At 38.0% G+C, this 25,628-nt stretch overlaps 1 protein-coding gene across 3 annotated transcripts; it reads right to left on the bottom strand.

Moving 5' to 3' along the window:
• Window positions 1–1,775: 1,775 nt before the first annotated feature.
• Window positions 1,776–24,436, bottom strand: shc2 (SHC (Src homology 2 domain containing) transforming protein 2). Of its 3 annotated transcripts, XM_052122241.1 has the most exons (15): window positions 24,288–24,430; window positions 22,723–23,674; window positions 20,864–21,109; window positions 15,305–15,375; window positions 12,989–13,049; window positions 12,165–12,284; window positions 11,838–11,891; window positions 11,658–11,709; window positions 11,448–11,574; window positions 10,046–10,223; window positions 9,407–9,500; window positions 6,565–6,732; window positions 5,948–6,237; window positions 5,539–5,691; window positions 1,776–4,574 (listed from the first exon to the last, which is right to left on the bottom strand). In XM_052122241.1, exons 3-14 carry the CDS (start codon window positions 21,002–21,004, stop codon window positions 5,563–5,565), a joined length of 1,485 nt encoding a protein of 494 aa, XP_051978201.1. In that variant the 5' UTR covers window positions 21,005–21,109; window positions 22,723–23,674; window positions 24,288–24,430; the 3' UTR covers window positions 1,776–4,574; window positions 5,539–5,562. The 3 variants fall into 3 exon arrangements, with proteins under 3 accessions (XP_051978201.1, XP_051978200.1, XP_051978199.1); XM_052122240.1 differs by lacking the exon at window positions 22,723–23,674 and having other exon boundaries at window positions 24,288–24,436; XM_052122239.1 differs by having other exon boundaries at window positions 20,864–23,674.
• Window positions 24,437–25,628: the final 1,192 nt, after the last annotated feature.

Below are 25,628 nucleotides of genomic sequence, written 5' to 3'. Positions count from 1 at the left end.
CTTTGTGGTTAAAAGAACATTATGAAAAATTTCCATTGTTTTAAAATTATACTAAGCATGTCATTGACATTATGTTCCTCCCCCATGTGTTCTCACCACAAACAGCTGGGCATGTCTCTTAAAGGGATAGTTCACTAGAAAATTTTAAATATTGTTTCATTTTCCCTCTCCTTCGAACTTTCAGTGCCTCACTTTCCTTTTCAGCCTCCACTCTGGCTAAAATATTGTGATTATACACTGGCGGCCAAAAGTTTGGAATAATGTACAGATTTTGCTCTTTTGGAAGGATTAAATTCACCAAAGTGGCATTCAAATGATCACAAAGTATAGTCAGGACATTACTGATGTAAAAAACAGCATCATCACTATTTGAAAAAATATATTTTTGATCAAATCTAGACGGGCCCCATTTCCGGCCGCCATCACTTCAACACCTTATCCTTGAGTAATCATGCTAATTTGCTAATTTGGTACTAGAAAATCCCACAGCTGTAAAGTTATTTGGTTCGTTAAATGAAGCTTAACATTGTGTTTGTATTTGTTTCTGAGTTGCCACAGTACGCAATAGTAGCAAAAATGGTAAAAAAAAAAAAGAAACTGCTTTGTCTAGAAACTCGTCAGTCAATCATTATTTTGAGGAATGAAGGCTATACAATGCTTGAAATTGCCAAAAAACTGAGGATTTCATACAAGACTGTAGGTGTGCACTACAGTCTTCAAAGTCAAAGGACAACTGGCTCTAACAAGGACAGAAAGAGATGTGGAAGTCCAGATGTACAAATAAACAAGAGGATAAGTACATCAGAGTCTCTAGTTTGAGAAATACATTTACATTTCTGCATTTGGCAGACACTTTTATCCAAAGCGACTTACAGTGCACTTATTACAGGGGCAATCCCCCCAGAACAACCTGGAGTTAAGTGCCTTGCTCAAGGACACAATGGTGGTGGCTGTGGGGCTCGAACCAGCGTCCTTCTGATTACCAGTTTACCAGTTATGTGGTTTAGACACATTATAGCAAGTGCTACAGTAAGTGTGGGGTGAAATGTCACCTGAGTATCTGGACAAACTGACAGCTTGAATGCCAAAGATCTGCAAAGCTGTCATTGCTGCACGTGGAGGATTTTTGATGAGAACTTTAAAGTAGTTTAAGTTGTAAGTTCAATTAGTAATTTTTTTCTCTCCATTTCTCCCCAATTTGGAATGCCCAATTCCCAATGCGCTCTAAGTTCTCATGGTGGTGTAGTGACTCGCCTCAGTCCTGGTGGCGGAGGACGAATCTCAGTTGCCTCCGCATCTGAGACCATCAATCCGCGCATCTTATCACGTAGCTTGTTGAACGCGTTACCACGGAGACATAGCGCATGTGGAGGATTCATGCTATTCTCTGTGGCATCCACGCACAACTCACCACGTGTCCCGCCGAGAGCAAGAACCACATTATAGCAACCACGAGGAGGTTACCCCATGTGACTCTACCCTCCCTAGCAACCGGGACAATTTTGTTGCTTACAGACCTGGCTGGATTCACTCAACACGCCCTGGATTCGAACTCGCGACTCCAGGGGTGGTAATCAGCGTCTTTACTTGCTGAGATACCCAGGCCCCCAATTTTTCCTGTTATTAATGTCCTGACTATACATTGTGATCAGTTGAATGCCACTTTGGTGATAAAAGTACCAATGTCTTTCCATAAGAGCAAAATCTGTACATTATTCCAAACTTTTGGCCACCAGCTTTAATGAATGAGAAACACATTTTAATTATTTTTCCCCTTCCTGTTCAGTTTTATTGATAATGCTTTGATATCAGACAAAAACAGAGCATAAGAGAGTTTGGCGAGTTTGGTATGGCGCTATGATCGACAGATAGTTTTCAGTCTTGTGACTTTGGCTTTAACCCTCCTGATGATGAAAAGACAGAGGAAGTGTGGATTAATAACAACAACCCAATGAGAAAAAAATAACATTTGCAGTTATACTGTAATCAATTCAGGGTACATCTGATTGTCATTGTTGACAAAATGTTGAGATATACTTGAACATATGTTGAAATGAAGAAACAAACCTAAAGGATTTCATCATCAGACATAAAGCAATATTTGCATTTCCTAAAGGAGATACCAGTGCTTGCAAGGTACTTTTCTGTTTTCTGTGCAAACTAATTAATACATGACATGGAAGCTGGATCGTGCCACGGAATTAAAACATAAACAAGGTAAATATGACATTATATCTCTTTATTTCTCGCAATTGCAACTTAATAACTTGTGAGAAATTAACTCACAAAGAAGATAAGAGATCTAAACTTACAATTGCAAGTTTATATCATGCAATTGTGACTTTGTATCTCACAGTTGCAGGACCAAGTTTTCAGTTCAAAGAATTGTGAGATATAACGTCTAATTTTTATTCCGTGGTGGGATCAAGGCACCTTAAAATAATGCAACACTAGCTTTGCAGTGTAGAAACAGTTCAATAAATGCAAGAGAAGAACAATCACAATTTAGTATGCAAATTAATAAGACCAATCGGAGTTCAGTATGCAAAGACTATGCATTTAAAAAAAATAGATAGCACAGATGTAAGATGTCATGCTGTGAATGTAGGTGTCTCGAGCTGCGTTTTTTTTAAAAAACATTTGTCTAGTGCATGTTTACACAGAAGAACTATTTAAAAACAGTGCAGGCGGACGTAAAAATGCATTAATGCGAACGATTCATAATGCTGAAATTATCTTTAAAAAAAAAGTTTGAATCGAGTCTTTGTAAGCAATTTAAAGCTGAAGTATGTAACTTTTTCAGTGTTAAAATACGTTCTCCTATTCCAGCTAAAGATGTAAAGAGACAACTATTAGTAAGCCATTCATAGGTAAATGTTCTTGAAAACTGTAAGCACTGTGTTTCTGTGGTGCTATGAAAACTGCTCTGTTTGTTTTGAACAACCTGCTGAGACCGGCCCCAACAACGTTACTCAACCAATGTGGCGTAAGTTGGGGTCGTGTTTACTTCTTTATTTGACAAACAGCAGATGGAGAGCATATTCAGGAAGCTGTTTTGAAAACAAAGTTTATTTTTGGAATTCCGTTTGCAGAAATGTCATCTGCTTTAAGCGGAATTAATCGCAGAAAGAAGAAAAATAGAATGTTTTAAGAAAATCAATTCAGCTTGCCTTGAAAGCTCTGTAATATATACTTTTAAGGCACTGGAATATTCTTTTGGATAGTGGGGGGGAAAACATATGTAAGATTTGAAAAAGGTTTTTCTTTATACACTGTAGTGAGCAAAACTCAATCAGGATATCTGGACATCTCACAGAGGCAGGTTTTAGTCAGTGTATTTTGACTACATTTGACTAGGAAGCAGCTTTGAAATCAGATGAACACTATTAAATAATTACAAGTAGGCCAATACAACAACAACAACAAAAAACAACCTTGACAAGCGTTGAATTTACACTTGACTTTAGTTTTACTAGACTTTTGAAGCCAGAAAATAGCTTTTTGTGAGGAACAATAAGAAATTTATGTAATTATTAACTGAAAACATTCCCCTCTGTCATATCTTTCAAAAAACATTTGCGCATCCGAAACAGATTTGGTTACGGAACGCTTAGAAACCAATGCCGTTTGGCATCATTGACGTCAAACTTGGTACAATGCATCTTGATGCACCGTATGTGAATTGTCATTGTGTACTTTCGTTATATGGAAGAGATCTACCTTTCCATGATTTACAGAAGAAAGTCATATGTGTCAGAATGTCCATTGTAGGGTAAAATATTTCTTAAATCATATTTCATAGGTTTTGATGCTGTATTACTAGAACACCTGAAATGAAACTGTGGGTATTTGTTTATGTGAGTAACCAAAAAAGGGAAATGGAATATGTCCAGATGTTTGGTTGTGTTCTGTATGCTGAAGTATAATGTTTGTACTTCATTTCTGGATCACAATTATCACTATTGTAAAAAAAAATTAGGAGGAGGGGTAACACCACATGAGCATGACCCAACATTTGGTCCTGAGAGTTAATAAATTAAACACGTTCATTCAATAAAACTGCATTAGTCTGAGTTAAAGCAAGTAAGCTTCTAAGCTTATAATGTCCTTGTCATATACTGCATCCTGAGAACAAAATGTTGACCACGTTTATAAGCACAACAAGATACTGATGTCCAGAGTTCTAAAGAGGTGATCGTCAGGGAAGATCACAATCACAGTTAGTGAAGCTATCACATTTAGAAACGACAGCCCAGTCAAGGCAAAATGCTCATACGGATGTAATGGAAGTAAGTTCACATTTTTGACATCTAAGAGCAGTATGCTGGGAATTGCAGGGTCTAGTTTGCAGAAGGGATAGTTTTTACGAGGACTTTATTTCACAACGTGAAGCTCTCAGTTGGGGTGTAGGGGTCTTCCAGTTGGTTGAAGAAGGGTTAGATTGAGCAAGGCATGCTGTAGTTTGAGGTCCGTGCCTAAAGTGATATCCCACAAGTCCCAGTGGAAGCTCGGAGTCTGTTTAAGGCAATATTGGGGAGTCTCTAGATTGGCGGCACAGGGGATGGCCTTGCTCTCTGAAATAACAAATCACAAGATCATGATGTCTTTTAAATGTTTGTATGGATTAACTAACCCAGAAGTTAGCTACATTACAAAGGATACATTAAAACAATATTGGATCATTTTATTTGTATCCTATTGAAGGGACTAGCTTAAACCAGGATGGATTTTCATGTTGGTCTAGGCTGGCCTACACTGGTTAGTTCTGGTCTAGCTTCTAAACCCTGCTCTTGGAATGTCAGTAGTATCCATCAGAGTTTATGCTTTGTTCCATTCAAAGTCAGATGTAGGATATTTCAATATGATATTGCCCATCACTGACCATAAAGCCATTCCATTACCTGATGCTCGTGTTTCCATGTTTCATGCAAAATCAGAGTTGAATTTTCCCAATTCTGACCTCAAAGCATTCCAGTCAATTATACCTCATGGTCAAAAATACACACAACAAGATGGTTCCAAGACTCATTAAGAAAATTGCATGTTTTATCTCATGTACACAAAATGCTTGTGATTGTCTAAAACAGCTGACAAATAGTAAATAAATAGAGTATCATAATATGCTCATATTTTACAAGTCGGATTTCCAAATTCAAGTGTTGTTCCAGAAGTTATTTTCAAGCAGAAGGTTGGAGAATCCCAAGTGGATTGCAGCATTGTCTTCAACCCTTATCAAACACACCTGAACCAGCTAATCAAGGTAAACTCCTTGTCCCTCCTGGAGCAGGGCTGAGAACCCCTGGTCTAGCTGGGGGACCAATATCAACTAGTAATGCTGGTTCACCAGCATGGCCTTGGTCATGAAGCTGGTTGACCAAGGAATTCTTACTGGTTAAGCTAGTCCAGAAGCATGGTGGGGACACCAGGACATCAACATCAAATGCTGGTGACCAGCATCCAAAACACAACATATGCCGCTCTTTTAAGCAGGTCTGTTCCTGGTTCTGATTGAAGGGTTGAACACTTCAAAACTCTCACCATGTGTAAAGGCTTGTAGTGGCGTCAATGCTTTCTGCGTACCACCTGTTGGAGGTGTAACTCGCTCTCTGCCGCAACAATGGGCAGCTTGTTGGTTAGGTGGTAGTTGATCAGGTGACTGATGCTCTCAAAAAGCATGTCTTTAGTCCGAACCTAGTGGAAATGACAAAATTAAAACATGCAAGTTCATGAAAAGAAAATGTGCTAAAGATGTGTTACAGGTTCACCACTATCAGTCAACTATCAAAAATGTTTTTATTTGCTGCAAAATTACCATGTATTAATTGCCACTTTGTTGCAAATAAACAATTTTTGCAAGGGTACCAATTGTGAACCATACTGAAGTCTACATGAACCATACCCCTGATCCGAAGACATACAAAGTTTATGAGTATAAAGCAACACTCACCACTCCTTCTGGATCCACGAGCAGCAGATGTTTGGGAAGTCCACATTGCATTCCCGTCAGCACATACTGGCCCGGGTTAGTTGCGCTGTCCCGCACCAGGAAATCTCCATCTCGGCCCAGAAGATTTTCAGCATCCCTGCGGCTCATGCGGCCGTGGTACCACATCTCACGTCGGAGCTGGTCCTCTGTGGGGGCCACAGGGGCCCGGCGCTTTGGTGGACTCGGCCACTTGTCCTCCAATACACAAACTCCTCCGGCCTCGTGCAGACGCAAGGCATCCTCAAATGGCCCTGTGAGGTTGCGAATGGTCAGATTTTATAACTATTACTTATAATGTATAGCCTAGGGTGGTTTTTCATTGAAAATGGTCTAGCTAGTCTCCCAGCCTGGCCAAGATGGTATTTAGCTGGACAAGCTTTGTTTTTGCTGGTCTGATAAGAGCCCACAACACCTTTAAAACTATCAAACAGACTAGTCAGATCATGCTAGGAGACAAGCCAAAAGCAGCAAACCATCTAATGGCTGTTTTAAGATAAAACCCATTCGAACGTTAGGCTTTTTCATTAATTATTATCAGTCATCATTAAGTGATTGCAGTACTATGTAGTGACACTCACTCATGTCAAAGATATCTTTCTTAGGGCTCTCAGACCTCCGTCCTCCTAAGGCATTCGCCGAGGCCTCCAGATTGTCCAGATTCTGAGTGTTTACATAAAGGTGCTCTTCATAATCTCGGCTGCCAGGAGGCTGACCGTCTGCTCGCAAGTAACCATCTGATGTCAAACCTACAAATAAGTGGTCAGGAAAAAATAAACTCAAAAGTTCCTTAAAGGTGAAATGTGCAATTTCTGCACCACTAGCGTCACCAAACATAACTGCATCAGGTAAAAAATATAGGAGGAAATATCATCACATTCAGTGCATTCATTAAGTATTCAGACCCCTTCTTTTTCACATTTTGTTATGTTGCAGCCTTACGCTTAAATGCTTTATTTTTTTCACATCAATCTACACTTCATACCCCATAATGATAAAGCAAAAAACTGATTTTGGATAATTGCAAATTTATTAAAAATTCAATATTGCATTGACATCAGTGATTAGACCCTATGACACTTGAAATTTAGCTCAGGTGCATCAAATTTCGAAATGGATGGATGGATCATCTTCAAAATGTTTCTACACTTTGATTGTCCAGCTGTGGCAAATGACATTTATTGGACATGATTTGGAAAGGCACACACCTGTCTTTATAAGGTCTTACAGCTGACAATGCATATCAGAGTAAAAACCAAGCCATGAGGTCAAATTAACTGCCTGCAGAGCTCAGAGACAGGATTGTGTCGAGGCACAGATCTGGGGAAGGCTACAAAAAATGTTGGCTGCATTGAAGGTTCCCAAGAGCACAGTGGACTCCATAATTCTTAAAAAGAAGTTTGGAACAACCAAACTGGCTGCCTAGCCAAAATGAGCAATAGGGGGAGAAGGGCCTTGGTAACATTTTCTTTTTGTTTTTCTTTTTCAAAAGTGCCTATTTCTTTGCAGTTCTTCCCATAAGGCCTGCACCCCTGAGTCTTCTCTTTACTGTTGTTCATGAAACTGGTGTTGAGCGGGTAGAATTCAATGAAGCTGTCAGCTGAGGACATGTGAGGTGTCTATTTCACAAACTAGAGACTCTGATGTACTTATCCTCTTGTTTAGTTGTACATCTGGTCTTCCACATCTCTTTCTGTCCTTGTTAGAGCCAGTTGTCCTTTGACTTTGAAGACTGTAGTGTACACCTTTGTATGAAATCTTTTTTTTTTGTGGCAATATCAAGCATTGTATAACCTTCATTCCTTTGAAGGAATGATTGACTGACGAGTTTCTAGAGAAAGCCGTTTCTTTTTTTTGCCATTTTTAACATGATATTGACCTTAAGACATGTCAGTCTATTGCATACTGTGGCAACTCAGTAGTAGTTTGATCACAAAATACTTTTTTCAAATAGTGATGATGCTGTTTTTTACATCGGTCATGTCCTGACTATACTTTGTGATCAGTTGAATGCCAATTTGGTAAATGTAAGTACCAATTTCCTTTTGAAACAGCAAAATCTGTACATTATTCCAAACTTTTGGCCGCCAATGTATGTAAATGTGATATTTCAGTTTGTTATTTTTAATACATTTACAAAGTTATCAAAAATCAGTTTTTTTGCTTTTTCATAATGGGGTATGGATTGTAGATTGATGTGAAAAAAATAATAAAATAAATAAATAAAGTATTTTAGCATAAGACTGCAGCATAACAAAATGTGATTTTTTTTTGTCTAAATGCATTATGAATCCACTGTAACACTATAAATACATTCATGGCTTCATAAATACATCAATGTCCTCTGACAATTAAAAAAAAAATCATTTTTAATTATTATATATTTATTATAATTAAACTTACCGAAAATGCTAAAAATGTAATATTACCCTCCAACAGCTTGCTTTTTTTTTTTTTTTTAAGAATATACAGTTCTAGACATTTCTGGAATTACAAATTTATCATGATTCATTTTTTAATCTATTGACACTAGTAGTTTCTTTCATAAACTTTTTTTTTAAAACAAGCTTTGTCATCATAACAGTAGTATCAAAGGAAATATATGGTCATCTTATCATATAAAGGAGAGGGAGAAGAATTTTAAGCAGAAAAGGACTTAAATACTGATGTTTCTCACCCACACACTATCATATCACTTCTGAAATAATGGATTAAAACACTGGAGTCATGTGGATTGATGCCTTTATGTAATTTTTGAAGTGTCAAAATGTTGGCACCCATTCACTTGCACTTGTGTTTCAATGGACCTACAGAGCTGAAATAGTCTTCTAAAAATCATAAATTGTGTTCAGCAGAAAAAAGAAAGTCATACACATCTAGGATAGAATGAGCGTGAGTAAATGATGAGAGAATTTTCATTTTTGGGTGAACTATCCCTTTAACGTGCATTCTTGCATTCCCCTTGTGGCAGCATTGAGAATGCAACAAGTTCTTGCGTTGAGTTATTAATTGTGGTCTGACTCATTTTGGAACTTAAAATGCAGAAAATCGTGCTTGCGTATCTAGACGCATCTGCACTCACCTACTTGTGTAGATTATGTTTTGGCCTTTAGTTAAAAGTAGTGCAGATAAAATAGCTAATTGGGACAGGCTGAATTTTGTCCCAGGCCTTGGAAATTAGCGTTATTCCTGTTTAGACCACCTAGAATATGAATTACCTAACTTTTTTCCTACAAAAATAAATGTATATTCTCATATATTTTGAATTCCTACCAGCTCTTACATATGACAATGAGTGAATAATTATCATATGTTTATGAATATTTTGCCATTTGCCTTTACAATGTTGTACCTTCAAAACCATCACAGTAACAAGACATTACTGATGTCATAATACTGATTGTTAACCAGCTGGCGTCTCACTTGAGTTACTGTTGTTCTCTGTGTCCCAGTGAGCTTCATAACACAAGTGGGTGGCAGAAAGGCTGATTGCATCTCTTTTGGCCGGTGACCCCATCTAAAAGAATAAGCACAGTTCTAAGTTCAGTTTGTAGGTGTAAATACAGAACATAGGTCAGAACCTCAGTACTTTGCTTATTTTACCAAGGCAGCTCATTTAGACTTCATGAGAACAAATCTAACCTCTTTATAAGGTATAATATTCACAATCCACATTAGATTCACTGTCAAATAGACAGAATGCAGGTTATTATTGAATCAACCAGGCCAATGAAATAAAATTACGAATGTTTTTCCAGTCCAAACCAGAGCTAAGTTACTCGCTTCAGGCAGGCAGATCAGAAGGTGCCACTGTGTTTACACTTGGCAGACTCAACATTAAACTCACAGAAGGTACTTAAAGAAATAAAATGATGATAAATGGTTTGACAGGCGAGGTTAAGGGTTAAAAAGGTCAAGTAATTTTCAAAATATGCATTGATTATTGAAGAATTCCTCCTTTCTTGCAAATGGCACATGGGCTTTATGAATACATTACCACATTAAAGCTCATTATAGAGCTCACCAGATCCAGAAACCTCTTAATCTAATATAAGTATTTACCTGTGCGTTTTTGCTCTGTGGTTGTGTATGGATGTGGCCCAGTAGGCCCGCTTGAGGCCTGAGTCTGGAGTCCACCACTCCCCCCAACGGCGGCTCCTTGCCTGGGATGCTATTGTAGTAATTGTGCTCGTACGACTCCTCATCATCACCCCACGCTGACTCCTCTGTCCGAATATTCCTAGCATAACCATTATAAATAAACATAATGAAGATATTACTGGTGCTATTTTTGCATGGCATAAACAACCATTGTATTTAGCACACTAAATAAACTCAAAACATGTTGTTAATCTGTATTTTTGTCTTGTTTTCGGGTTAACATGTCACATCCCATAATAAAACATTGTCAATATATGCTACTAGAAGCAACATTGCACAAGATATATAGAGAATACTGATGATGTCTTCAGTTAACTGTATTTTTATACCCCATTGTTAAATAGTTTTTTTCTGGTTATAAGTAGAAATTGGCAAACAAAATTGGCAGGGTGAAGGTAGCGAATACTGAATAACAACAATGATTGAACCCGAAATAGGACATTAGCTGTTGTACATTCGTGTGACACTGAGCTATCTGTGGTTTTTGAGAGCTCCTTAAATTAATTTAGCTTTAAAAAAACGTCTCGGGATGGGATCAAAACAGGATGGCGATCTGAAATACAAACCGTGTGTATCCTGTTTCAACCATAAAAACAGCTGTAGAAAAATTATTCTCTCAGATCTGAATCTCTACAGTAACTGCATGTGAAACGACCACCATCACTTCCATGTTGTGATGGATCAATAGGTCCAGAATGCAAACATGCACAATATATGCATAGATATCGTGTGTCGCTATTGTCACGTGTAATTTGTTGGTACATATATATCATGTCTTTTATTTTGAAAGTTTATTTCCCGTTTCATGTCATGTGTCCCTAGTCATGTGATTCCTGTTCCCTCCATGTTCATGTGTCTTGTTTTCATTGGTTTATTGTTTAATTATCTTGTTATCAGTTCTGTCTGTTTATTGGTTCCCTCATCATTGTTCTCCCATGTCTATGTATTTAAGCCCTCATTGTCCTTTGTCAAGTATTGAATGTGAATGTAACTTTGTTGTTTTAGTCAAGTCAAGTCAAGTCAAGTCAAGCCAAGCCAAGCCATAGCCATAGTCAAGTCTAGTCATGTTATGTTTATATGAAGTCTCAAATTTATGTTAAGTCTAGTTTTTGTCAAGTCAAGTCAAGCTCATGTTTATGTTCATGTTTATAGTCTTTGGGTTGCATGTCTGTAAATAAAACTGCACTTGGGTTCTTTACTCCATCGTCTTCGTCATTGCTAGCAGCAACAACGCTACAGCTATACTCTCTGTTGCTGTTTTCTCCAATGCTTTATGGCCAATTGTGTTGAAGTGCAATCTTACCTGTCCATAGTAGGAATGGCTTTAGGTGGGCTGTGTAGATACTGTTTAAACTGCAGTTCGAAGGCCTGACCGATGGTACTGATCACATTTTGGGCAAGACCGTCAGAACACTCCAGGATATGACACGCTAGAGGGACACATGAGAAATGTGGCTACGGTACGATCCTCCGCATATTTGTGTATTATACGCGAACAAAAGAATAAAAGTACCTCTTTGATTGACAGGGTCTTTGGCTACGTAAGCAACGTAATCAGGCGTATCCTGAAACATAGGATGAAACTCAGAGTGAGCATCAGAGCTGATTGGCTGACACGTTGTAAACTGACCTGAGAGAAGTGTTCAGAGCTACTAGGGGCATTAAGCAAATATAAGTATTTTGGAGGCCTCACCGAGTCTCCACCAGATGCAAAAGAGATGGACTGCATGGGGTGGTGAGCAATCACCTGAAAGTGTGAGATAAAGAGAGACAGGCTGTGACACTTGCATCACTCCAAATCAATAAAGTCAGCATTACTTCAATATGGAGAAGTCAAAACATCCAAGATATAATAATCATCCATAGACTGACAGCTGCATACACAAAACACCAAGCAATATAAGATACATTAAAGAAGTCAAAAGGGTAGTGTTGTGATGATTTGTTGAATCAGTATTGTTTAATATAGCTATATATGCTGATATCACACGTTCTGAGAGAGGTAGTGGGAAGCGCTGACCTGTCGTGTGGTGGGGACGTGTAAACTCAAGCCATCGATGGAGATGTTGACGCCGATGCTCATTCCAGCAAAACGCAGGTTACTCTTTCCCATGATGGACTGGAGGGTTCTGTTGGCAGCCTAGAAATGGGACAGTATTTCAGAAAATGTCTTACCTCATTGTCAAATAGTTTTTCTTAATTTAAGATATATTCCCTGAAAACAAGTCTTCTTATTTAACACATTATTTTTTGCTTCTCAAGTAAATTCCTCTTGCTTTCAGGATGTTAAGATATTTTTACTGGATAAAAAAAAATAAAAAATACAAATTTCAATTTTCAACAAATTTCCCCCCATTGGTCAAATTTGCCAATGGGGGGAAAAATAAACATATTTCAAGATATATTTTTGAAAACAAGTCTTATGTAATACAATTTTGCTTCTCAACTTGTTTTAAGGAAGTTTATACATTTTACTGGAAAATAAGATCAAAATACTGCTGAAGAATGTAAAGTTTTAAGCTGAAAGTGACATGTTGCACCGCTTATGTCAAACAATCACAATAGCAAAATAGTTTCCTGAACACTCTTCCCATTTTCCATTGGTGAGCAATGAGATAATCCTGCCCCAAACTCACGCCATAGGTTGAGCCAATGCTGCTTTGTTGGGCTGGTTGGAATGCTTGAACAAACGGTTCAATGTTTGCTAATGCCACAAAGCCACAATCTAAACTTTCTGATAAATCAACCACGAATTTCTTCATTTGAGTTGTCTTCACATATTCAACTAGGAGAGGATAAAGTATTTTCAAAAGGGAAAACAAATAATAAGGGAGAATTTCTTACTTTCCTCTTCCATGCAGTTTTTCCTCCAGGTACAGCTTCACACAACCTGTTGATGGACTCCCTGTGTCCACACACACACACACACACACACACACACACACACACAAAGAGGGAGCAGTATGAGATAAATTTTACCCAATCTCTTCAATCACCCCACAAAACCCATAATAAACAATATTCATATGTTCCATAAATCCAATTTCCATATGTTTTAGTGAGGCAATGGTGTGAAAGTACAACAGGAATGAGCCTGAACATTCACACAAACAGGACAAACATCTAATTGAACAGTCTGAATGCTAGAATAGTGCTTACTCAAACAAACCAGGTCAACAAACAGCCATCCGTCTCAGTTTAATCTTAACACGAAGTATAACACCGCGTTCTGTGCTTGGAGGTCAACTAATAAGAACAGACCAAAATGTACTATCAATGTTCTATATCTGCATTATCAGTTCAGACATGCTTTCTGAGTCCTTTCCAAAACCAAAAACTATGTTTTTACATTTTCTGAAGAAAATGTGAGTGGTGCTTGCTGTGCAAAATTTGCGATCACAACGCTAAGGTGTTCTGGGTGGTTGCCCATGTGTTGCTATGCAGCTGCTAAAGTGTTCTCAGTGGTTGTTAACGTGGTGTTAGTGTGTTGTTAGGTGGTTACTTTCTGGTTCGTGTCTCAATCGCAAGTCTAGTCCCAACATATGGCTTTGGTCCCTCCTTTATTGGTAGTTTCACCCGTTTTATCATCCAACAGGTGAAACTAGTAAGTCTGAACAGTTTAGTAATAGCACATCACCTCAACAAGCTACAAAATTTGAGGTATCAGTTATGTACATAGAACAAAATTTCAATATTTCAAACAGAAGAAAAACAAACAATCAATGCTAAAAAAACAAAACTAATGAAACAAAACCAACAAAACAAAATACAGATAAAAATAATAATAATAATGGAGGTGTGTAAGAGGTATTTGTGGTTCAAAACTAATTAAAAACTAAAAATAGAAGTTTAGTGACTTCGAAACGCCAGTCTCCTATCAAATAACCCATTTATTTTTTTAAACGGGCCAATTGTCCCAATACAGGACTTTACAGAGAATCTTTCCAATAAATGATATAAAAGGGCAAAATGTGATTTTGATGATTGTGATTGTGTAAGTGTGTTATTGGTAGGTATTCATTGTTGCAAGATGACAATGTGTCTGTGTATATTTTGCTTCTTGGACTTTACAGAAATTGCCTGTTGGCTGCACTACATGACAGTGATAGATGAGAAAGCCCACCCACACTCTCTCTTTCCCTAGAGCACTACACATCAGCTGATTTACAAACAGTTTCTCCTGCAAAATAGATTCTAGGGTCATCGGTTCCAAGCATTCCCATTATTACCAGCCTGCACTTCTTCAGTGATGTCATAACAGACCTCAGATCTTGACTCAAAACCAACCACTTTTCTCCAGTCCTCTCTGTTTATCAACTCAAACGCCACCCATGCAATCTGCATCATCTTTGTGTCCCTGCAGGCCTTCATAGTCATTAGTGGGAGTCGTTAATAATACATGGCTGTATCACTCCGTCTCCATCTCGCCTGTTCTATCTGCACTTTAGCCCATCGTGGGCCGTATAGGGTTCAGGTTACTGCCGATCGATGAGCAAGGGCAGGGAGAGGGAGTTTGCTGTTGCCCTCGGGACTTTGGAGCTCCGCCCTTCTGCTCCCCAGGAAGAATGCACATGGTCGCACAGATATATATAAACACACATATGACCAACTGCATGTATGCTGACTTATATGAATGCACACATACGCAAGTACAGACATTATGTTATTGAGTTATTGAATCACACCAAGAGTAAATTGCAAAAATCACTCAAAGAAAAATAGCTTAGTGTCACAGTTAATTTTGATTTCATTATCCATCAATGCCATACACATAAAAAAATCAATCATAAACCGAAAACATTGCAAGATCGTTGCACAATCCCAGTTAAACCACACCATCTAAAGGATGAACTGAAACCAAACGGAACAGAACAAAACTAAAAACTAACTTAATAAAACAAACTGATCAAACAAAACAAAACAAAACCAGATCAAACAAAACATAAACAGATCAAAACGGAACAACATTTTCAAAACAAAACATAAACAGATCAAAACACATTTTTGAAACAAAGCTAATAAAACAAAACAGATCAAGATCAAAACAGAAGAAAAAACAAAAATGAACTACACTAAACTAAACTAAATAATTTAGTTTAAATACATTGGGCTTAAAACTGATCCAGATTCAGTGCAATCCAAACAAAACCCCAAATTTACCTTGTGACCTGTGTCCTAGTGCTGAAGTCCAAAGATCGCATGGATTTCAGAACCTCAATGCAACCCATATACTGCAAAAAAAGAAAAAAGAAATGAACATAAAATGAGTACACATTACTTTCATAATGCTTAATTAGATTTAATTTCCCAGAGGTCATCATTGCCTCATGGAAATATGTATCTAATTCCTGTTGGCAAGAGCCAGGGCCCATGATTTAGATGCCTCGAGGCAAAACAACAGAAACTATTGTCTGTCTCTCTTTCACAACCGAACACACACACACACCACACACACACACACACACACACACACACACACACACACACACACACACACACACACACACACACACACACACACACACAAACACAAACAAGAGTGGTTTTCCTGCAATATTGCATGTGTGTGCCTGTAGCCTAACAGCATGTAATTACAGATAAATACTAAACTTATCATTTTGGCTCAGCAGCTTGTTCTCAGCAGTTCCGAAAAGGACAACCTAATAGCTGCGCTGGAGAGGGTAATTACCGCAAAGTGTGAGGAGATTGACGGCAATAACCGCATCTCGGCTGGTGGGGGTGGACTGGTAAGAGGTATAACTGCAATTCGGCCCTTCTGGGACATGCTGAAAGTGCTCTGCTGAAGGTGCTGGGGAATATCCATTCGGTAGTTAATCACTAATGCGTCCAAGAGGGTCACAGGAACATAGTGCAAGATGGTGATGCATCTTCTGTGCCCACCCCCACTTTAATAGCACGACATATCTGAATGAAAGTGCTGTGGATGTGTGTTTGTGGTTACTGATGCTTTTTGGGGGTAATCTCAGACCATTGTTGATGCCTTAGGATGGGTAAAGAATTGTAGATGCCCACAACCTAGGTGGCCGAGTCAAAGTGTTTGCCCCATAAATGACTAACTGCATTTAGGCCAGTCTGTCTTTGTAAACACTTAATATTGTTCTTAAAGGGATAGTATATAATGAGAGTATATAATGAAAGACTTTTCAATTTTGGGTGAACTGTTCCTTTAGCTAACTTGTATAAAGGTAAAATAAAATACTTGTGGAGTAAGATGGGGGGGTGACTAGTTCCTGGCTTTGTCCTTCTGGAAATCAAATTCTTCTGTTTTTTCTTAAACAAATGCAAGTGTTTTTGGGGACGTCCCTAACAACTGATTCTGACCATGAAAATGTTCTGTATGAAAATAAATCAGTCCCTTAGTGTTGCATTCTCACGTTTTCTGCACTCACTCCTTTCATAAGGCAAAAAGAGTGAGTGCAATGCACAAATGTTGAAAAATGTATAGGCCCCACTTTTACATCCAATAAAAGTGAATGGCGACTCAGGCTGTCAAGTTCCAAAATGATGATGGTTAGTTGACAGGGGGAAGTTTTCAATTAGTATGATGAGAATTCATCCTTCTTTTTTCTCTCTCTCCCTCTTTTTCTGAAAGCCTTCTTTGTCACACCATATGCTGCGTGATGAATTCATACTCTACATAATAATGCTCATCTCACGGCAAAAGCTTCAACGATGTTCTAAAACATGTTTCCAAGAAATTAATTAGGGCACGTGGAAGAAATGCCCTTACACGACAGAAAGTCATAAATGTGCAGGTCTGATTCGCTGTTTGTTCAGAGGCATGACGCGCATGTAAAGAGTTGTCACTCTCTCTATAACACATATCTGACAACAGTTTGCAAGAATAATGTCATCTATGAGAATGCTGCTAGACATGCCGAAGACATTCTCAGGAGGTGCTCGGGGTTAAGTTTGCTTTGTTTCCAAGAAATAGTTTGATTTTAACATGCATTGTGAACGCAACTCTGGTTCACCTGAAATGTATTTATTGACAACTGAAATTCGTCCTCCACCACCTGGATTGAGGCGAGCCACTACGCCATCACAAGGACTTAGAACGCATTGGGAATTGGGCATTCCAAATTGGGGAGAAAAACAATACCCATATTAGTTATTTTCCACCTGTTGTTGTAGATGCATACTTGCATGACGGCAAATGAGATGTGCTTAAAAGTTTTATTTGAACCTCTTCGTTATTTTAATTGCTTTTTCTTTTAGTTTTAAGTGCAGTTCTAATTTAGAAATATCTTTGGATTAAGTTTTTTGTGTTTCAATAAATTCATTACCTTTTGAAAGCAAAATCAATAAAGCAAAAATATTACATACTTGGCAGTGGGGCCAGGGGGCTTGATCATGTAATCAGATATCACAATATTTGTTTATAAGAATAATGTGCACATACAATATCTTGCATATCCCACAGCAGTTTTATATATATATATATATATATATATATATATATATATATATATATAAAACAATACATTTTACTCTTTCAGTAAATGGGAAAAAATAACTGCACAACCCAAAATACATGCTTATATATAGGCAACCAGTTACATCAAATTTTTCAAGCTAATAAACTCCCAAGATTAAGTTAATAGAACTTTCAGATTTAAATGTTGTACTACACATGCATGTGTACTGCTCTTCCATCCATCCATCCATCCATCCATCGTCAACCGCTTATCCTGTGTACAGGGTCGCGGGGGGCTGGAGCCTATCCCAGCTAACATTGGGCGATAGGCGGGGGACACCCTGGACAGGTCGCCAGTCCATCGCAGGTGTACTGCTCTTAACTTGAAATATTGAGTAAGCTAACTCAAACATTCTCATGGCACTTAACTTTAAATTTAACTTGTTGGCTGAACTTAAAATTAACAAGTAGTCTCAACTTAAATACTTCAAGATGACAAAACCTAGTTAGTACTAGCTAGAGTTAGTTATTAGAGTGAATGCTAGCATGCTGAATGGTAACACTATGCTTTGATTAGCATAGCAGTTGCTCAATGAGTAAAGCAATATGACATTTTCTTAACTTGTACCTGTCCTCAAATTAGCTCAAGCTCCACTATTCACCATAATGTTAGCCCCCAATACTCCAACATAACAGAAACTCATTTAAATAACACATCAAAACAAACACTAACAAGTCTACCACCTTTACATTAATCTTGCATAGACACATTATTATATAACACTTAACTTTAACATTTAGTCTCCCTGTCGAGTGCCATGCAAAGCATGCTAGGAAATAGAAATCCCCTGCCCAGTTTCAGTTAAAGTTCCTGTAAATTTAAAGAAACAAGTTAATCACAAAACAATAAAAAAAAAAAAATCAAGGTACTTAAAAGGTGTCAGCTTCGTGAACTCAAAAGAAAGAGAATGTTTTAAATAATCATCAAGGTTAATTTAATGAACTAATTTGTGTGACTATGTGTCCAGCCCAGAATCTTGACTAGCCCAACAAAGCAACTTTGCCTCAACCAATGGTGAGAGTTTAAGGACTATCTGTTTGGCCAAGCAATGGCATACAGTGGCAGTGTTCAAGAAATCTGTTTGAAAATACTATATTTTTGCAATTCCATTTGGTGATGCTAGTAGAGCAGAAATAAAACACATCACCTTTAAATTGACATCTGCATGTTTTTCCCATAAGAGGATGGGACAGGGACAGGTTTGCATTTGAGGAAATGAGTAGTGAGAATTTTCCTTCCTTTAATGGAGATGTAACTTACGTAATTTGTGGGCTACTTTGAAATTACTGTTCATCATAAACTTCTGTTCTAAGAGAGCTTGTCATCTAGTAGTCAAACTAATTAGGTTGGAAGCACAATATTTTATTTGGGTGTATGTAACAGTTTGCGCAAAATTCCTATACACTCACAGAAATTGTGGTATATCTAAAGTAGTGGTTGTCAAATGGTGTGGGCGGCAGGTCTGTTCTCAAAAGGTTGCAATGCAGACAGCAGGGACAAAAACGATGCCAAACAAAAATAATAAAATGCATCTTACCATTTTGATAGTAAACTAAATCTTATCAACTTTAAATAAAGAAAAAAAATCATAATGATTTCCATATCATATTTCTTCCCATATCATATTGCTTGTTGTAGACAAGTATGAAAATAAGTCAAATATATAAAATACACATTAAATACTGATTTGCTAGCAATGAGGCCAAGAATTGTTTTGTAAGGTAAACATCGTTTCTGTTGGCTGCAGAGAGCATTTAACCTTTACAATTAAAGAAACCTTCATAATCTCTCTCTCTCTCTCTCTCTCTCTCTCTCTCTCTCCCCTCCCCCCTCTTCACATGTGATACAAATGACTGTGATTAAACGTAATTGAATAAACTAATGAATGGTTCCTGTGTAATGTAATTAAGGAGTGTGCGCAGGCCCAGTTTGGGCTAAAGGAGAGGGGTTAGGAGAGTGCATGGTCTAAGGAGAGAGAAAATGGGTTGAGAGAGTATCACTGTCATTGATGTAAAATAGCCTGCCAACGTTTGTAACACTTGATTGATCAAGAAGATGCCCCGAGGCCAAAGAAATTGACTTATGTCAACAGCATTTCACAAACTGTATGAGTAGCATGTATTTGGTTAGCCTATGTGTTGTTTTGTGGAGATATTATTGGAGGATTTGTCTTCTTCAGCAACTTATAAGTTAACAATTAATGTTTTGGGGAAAAAACTTAAATGATTCAATGTAAGCTCAGAAATCTTGAAAAGTGTTGTCTCTTGGTACATATGAATCTGCCATATACATTAGCATGCAATGCTAATTTAAAGAGAATGTTACATCACAAGAATCGGTGGTTTTGCTAATGAGTACTGGCAAACTCATGCATGCATTTGTAAATATGTTGAAACATACACATAAAATTACATTATTTTGCTTGGATTATAACCTAATATAAGGGTTTAAGACACGATTGTAACCACATACTATATGTTGGGGGTCACATAAAATGTAATAGTTTAAAATCAACCATTTAACCCCATCAGTTGACCACTAATCTGTGGGGGAGGGAAAGGGGACATCCCCTTAAAAGTCCATGGTGCTCACGGCCCTGGTCTAAGAAACTAATTTCATTATTATTCCTAACAGAAAACATATTCAAATATTACATAAGGCTGTACTGATACCAAAGGGCAAATTTAGCAATTTCCATCTGGGGATCAAATATACATTTTGGAAAAGCAAACACTCAATCCATTTCCTTTCATAAACAAGGACTCACCCCCACCCTCCCACCTCCCTTCAGTTATACTGTAGTTTAGCTGTTTATATCTGCAGTTTGTTTACCCATGCCTGCCCCTGCTCTGACACAGTCACTGTACCACACAAAGCAATATATCTGGATTAAATTATATATTTCTCCTTTCTCCTCAAGCAATGGCACTCATAACCAGTATGCTGCAGCAAAGAGTGCCTCATTGTTCTTGTATCATATGCCAACCCATTTATAAGATGTTGCTGTGGTGTACGAGATTACAGTTGAATTCATGCAATGGCAAACATATCCCTATTTGCTTCCTCAGAACTGCATACAATGGTATAATGAATTTTAACAGGTTATATACATTGTAAGATTATCTAAAGACGAGACTTCATCGAAGCTGTATTGAGACCTGCAAAACAAATGTCAGCAGAAATCATGGTTAGATTGCGAGCTGATAAAAGTGGAACTTACCCTGACGATATAGGAAGCCCCAGTGCTGCTGATCTTCTTGTCTGGGTGCAACCACCCTTGTGATGGCTTGTTGATGAAGCTGCCCTTCTGGGTTAAGTTATCTCCCAGCCACATACCCTCCACCCTCGTCCTCCGGTTCATCCCTATCCTGAAGCTCCCAGAGCCCCCCGGACTCCCCTCAGTGGCCCTTGCACCAGACTCTCTGTGACTGGGTGAATGCCCGATGGCCCTCTGCCGCCTAATAGCCTGTAGGGAACAGGGGCCCACACAAACAGGGTCACAGGAGTTGAATACAGCAGCAAGACTAGCTACAGGACCGCTGGCAGCAGCTGCACCCCCAGAAGAGGGTGCAGGAACCTTGGCTGCAGTAGCCCTGCCAGAGTCCTTGCTGGAACCAGAACTGGAGCTGCTATTGGAGGGGCTTCGATTAAGCAGCGAGTTGGAGAACTTCCACTGAGGCATCTTGGGGATGAGCATACAGAAAGTGGTAGTGCTTTCCTGCTCGCCATCCAGCCCAGGCGAGTCGGCCAGCATCTGGGCTGAGGGCGGAGGAAGGGAAGCTGTCTCCAGGGGTGGAAGCTCTAAGCCAGACATGGATGAGGAGACCATTGGCGTGGCCACCACCTTCCCACTCATGGCTAGGCTCTGCATCAGGTCGTCGGAGGAGGTCACAGAGTCGTTCCGGAAGCGGCCATACTTGGGCTTAAGTAGCATTCCCGGAGGAGCAATCCAGAGCAGAGAGGACAGTGGGGGAGGGTGGGGAAGGGGGGATGGTTAGGGAAAGGGGAAAAGGAAAGATGCGATGGAAGCAATGGAGAAATCCACAAGAATACACTAGGAGGTGAATCATCTGTCTGTGGAGTGAGTCTAGCCCTGTGTCCTCTTGCACACGCACTCGTCCTCTCACTCACCCTCTCTCTTTCTCTCTGCTATCTGATGGTTTGCTCTGTCCCTTACAGTGGCTCGTTTGGTCCCTCCCTCTCTTCTTCATTCTCTATCTCTCTCAGCCCTGCTCTCCCTTCTCTTTTGATGATGTCATAGTGTTATGGTTTGTCTATTAGCCCTGCCCAACCCAGCTGCATTCAGTCAACATTAGCTAATGCACAACTGCCTGTGTACCTCCTTATAGCATCATGCACATACTGTTGTACATATACCAACATGTAAAAATCCATGTATTCAGTGCCACAGCATTAATTGAAGATTATTTGTATTTTATTTTTTTTAATTATTTCTCTTGACCCTGTTTAATATGCAGAGACATCTGTAAGTAAGCGATTTGTAGATTGATTCCCCTAAAAGCATAAACATGGCACTAGTGGCAGTTTGCTAAAGCTAGCAGAATAGAAATCGCACACTTCAGCTCACCAATGGAAATTATTGATTAGGCTACAAAATAAAGCAAAGTCAAGACCAAGAGTGAAGATCTGTCCAATAACATTGGACAAAGAAAGTCACTTGTCTTTTCACAATGCACAGATATGAGTACAAAGTTAAAGGTGAAGTGTGTAGTTTCTGCACAACTAGCATCACTAAATGACATTGAGAAAATAATGACTGATTTCAAATAGGTTTCCCAAACACTCTTCCCATATTCCATTTGTCAGGCAAATAGATAGTCCTGCCCCAAACTCAATGCTATTGGTTGAGTCAATGTTGCTAAGTCGGGCTGTATGAGATGCTAAAACAGAGCAAAGCTTTGCTAGCGTCACATTGCCTCAGAGGTTAAAAGAGAAATCGACCTACAAATGGATTACTTACAGCTGTCTCTGCATATTATGTGAAAAAAGCATTTTAAAATAAAAAAATTATACACTTGACCTTTAGTAAACTATAAAATTATAAAATATCTTCAGTACCTTACAATATTGGCATTGAATTCACAATGATTTCTTCATATTGCTTGTGCATAATGAACATTTATCAAGCTCCGTGGTCTTCTCTTGCTGTCGAATTCAAGTCAAGCAAACATCTGAGTTGTCATTAGAGGACTTGCGCAAGACGAGGTGCCTGTTTGGCAAATACGTCTCTTCCTTTATACTCTGATGCCACATTTTTTTCGCAACAGCCCAAAAATGTAAATGCAAAGACTCCACTAGGCAAGATAAACAGGAAGAACTGAAATACTCAATATGCCATTACCGTTGCCTATGTAGCAGAGTGAGTGACTATTTTGGTTTAAACCTCAGCTCTGTGATGTTGACAAAGTCGCACTTGCTTCATGACTCACAAATGAGCCTATTTATCAGTGTTGCATTTTCCTACAGTAAATCAACACACAACTCTGGGTTGACATCTCAGAGGTTTGGTGCAGAGATGTTTGTTTGTTTTTCTCCATTTGTCGTATTCATTGCCATCTTAGCTGGGGCCATTTTTGTGCCAAGAATGGGGTCACCGTGACCATTTTCAGTTAGCGAGAGTGTACTTGCAGGGTCACAGTTTTGGATCAATATCTTTGTTAAGTGCAAAACAGCAAAAGAGAACACAAAAGAGAAAAGTATCAGGAAAAAGACAAAACAAGACTTCATCGTTAATCACTCAATCAGGTTTCCGCACGGCCCCTCTGGGAGCAATAAACGTTCAATTCTAGAGCACTCTGACCCTTTCTCCTTATTTACACTCTCCATTCATTTGTTTAGAAAGGCAAATAGAATTTACCTAATCCAATCTTACATCTTAGACTAAGACAAAGTGAGTTAAACGTAAATGAATCACACCTCTCTAAAAACAACTATACACTAGAACAGGCATCTTCAATAGGAGATCGAGGCAATACTGCTGGGCGTCCACCAATTTTTGTGTGATCTCGAACTATTTTGGTGAAAAAAAATATATAATATGCGTTAAACAAATATACAATATTACATTTACTTCAATCAAAGCTAAAGTTAAGAAGCTAAATATTTAGCTAAATAATTCACAGTTTTCAAGTACAATTAAAAAAAATAAATAAATAATAATATATATATATATATATATATATATATATATATATATAGGCTAAATATGTATATTATACAAATTTATAGATTTGTGGTCAATAGCCAATGAAATGAATAAAAATTTAAAACATTTCCCTTACCTAAAAAAGGCATGTAAAGAAGTAAAAGTTGTTTGTACATAAATAGATCAGTGACATTTACTATGTGTGCATTACATTTTATGTTAGTAACTTCCTTTCGCATATTGTCATGACGTTACATGCTACATCGTGGTCAATGTGGGTAAAATGCTATATTAGTATTTGCCCGATTAAAGACTTGGCACATACCACATCCACATGAGTACACACTTGCAAGATTTGCTGCAATTGATCACAAAATGCTATTAGTAACTAAATATAGTCTAAAAGTTATCTCATGTCAAGAAATATGGAAAATATAGAGAAAAAAAGAGAATGAAATGCAAATTTATCACAACTCACCAATGCAAGAGATGTTTGCAAAGCAAGTTGCAACAACAGCCTTTAATCAAGTCCTAGAAACCCATGCAAACTGACACTGAGAATTAAAAATGTTTTTAGATAAAGAGGTGAAGTTTGAGCCTGGAAGGTAAGAAACCACTCGAAACACAGTCTAGAAACTTGCATGTGTCCTTGCTCATGAAGGCACATCATTATATGTGCACACCTCCTCCAATGACACATCCAATCGTGTTCCGTTTTGTTTTTTTCCTTCTATTGACCAGTGTCAATATATTTGTCATGTTGCAAAATAAATAAACTCTGTCTGTATGAATTGTACTTTTTTGTAGGGAGATTGTGATGATAAAAATTATGATAATATTAGTAGATACTGCTAAAGCTTGCTAAAAAAAAAAAAAAAAGATGGCGTGAAAGCATTTGAAACAAAAAAATAGCATTTAAAAATATATATTTTCATGTAAGCAACCACAAATAAACTGTGTGCACACATATGGGCTGCTTATAATAAAGTATAGTGTTACAAAATTTGCACAAAACCATTCCTCATTTGAATTCAGAGCTTGAACAACAGTTATTACAAGTAACTTGTGAAATGGAAACTGTGTAATTCATTAACAAGAAAGTCACCCACTAAAGTTAACCTTTGGTTAAAGTTCTAGCAGGTTCCATTAGTTCGTTTAAATAACAGTAGGTTACAATGTGGAAAAAAACAAATGAAATAAAGACAATGTAACCAAAATGTAGACATTCAAAGCAGCAAATTTTTGTACACTACCACTATAACCTAATTAGTTGATATAAACTCATACACAATGTGACATTTCACAAAATGCCCTTAATATTTCTAAGCACTACAAAGCATATCAATGAACTAAAATAATAAAAGATGAAATACAATCAGTTAAGTATAGCTTTCTGATGCAATCCTTGCTCTGCTGTACTTGAATGTCTACAGCAATAAAAAGTGCTTGTTAAAAAGGTCACAGGAACACTGTGGTCAAACCAGCAACCCTGACATTAAAATGCTATAGTATCTGAAAGAAAAAAGACAAACAATGCAAACGAAAGAAGTGTAGGGCTGCTACCTCAAACAACTCAATCTAAAACACATACATTTTTATATTTTCAAAAAGTGTGATCGGTGTTTGTTTTGTAAATAGAGGATTCTGAAACAAGCTCTTGGTTTCATGTGTCGCCTAAAGTTATGAAACATTTGTGAATGAATTGTACATACATATCTATTCAAAATATAAAATAAATACACTGGCAGCCAAAAGTTTGGAATAAAGTACAGATTTTGTTCTTATGGAAATAAATTGGTACTTTTATTCAGCAAAGTGG

This window comes from Xyrauchen texanus, chromosome 48, assembly GCF_025860055.1.
Source record: "Xyrauchen texanus isolate HMW12.3.18 chromosome 48, RBS_HiC_50CHRs, whole genome shotgun sequence".
NCBI classification, from domain to species: Eukaryota; Metazoa; Chordata; class Actinopteri; order Cypriniformes; family Catostomidae; genus Xyrauchen; species Xyrauchen texanus.
This window is presented reverse-complemented; position numbering and strand designations above follow the sequence as displayed.

Coding starts and splice junctions, on each gene's coding strand:
- shc2 (XM_052122239.1), bottom strand. CDS start 21,577: ATGCTACTTAAGCCCAAGTATGGCCGCTTCCGGAACGACTCTGTGACC. Junction 13,050..15,304: donor ACTAGGACACAGGTCACAAG/GTAAATTTGGGG, acceptor GTGTGGACACAG/GGAGTCCATCAACAGGTTGT. Junction 10,224..11,447: donor GCCATTCCTACTATGGACAG/GTAAGATTGCAC, acceptor TGGTTATGCTAG/GAATATTCGGACAGAGGAGT.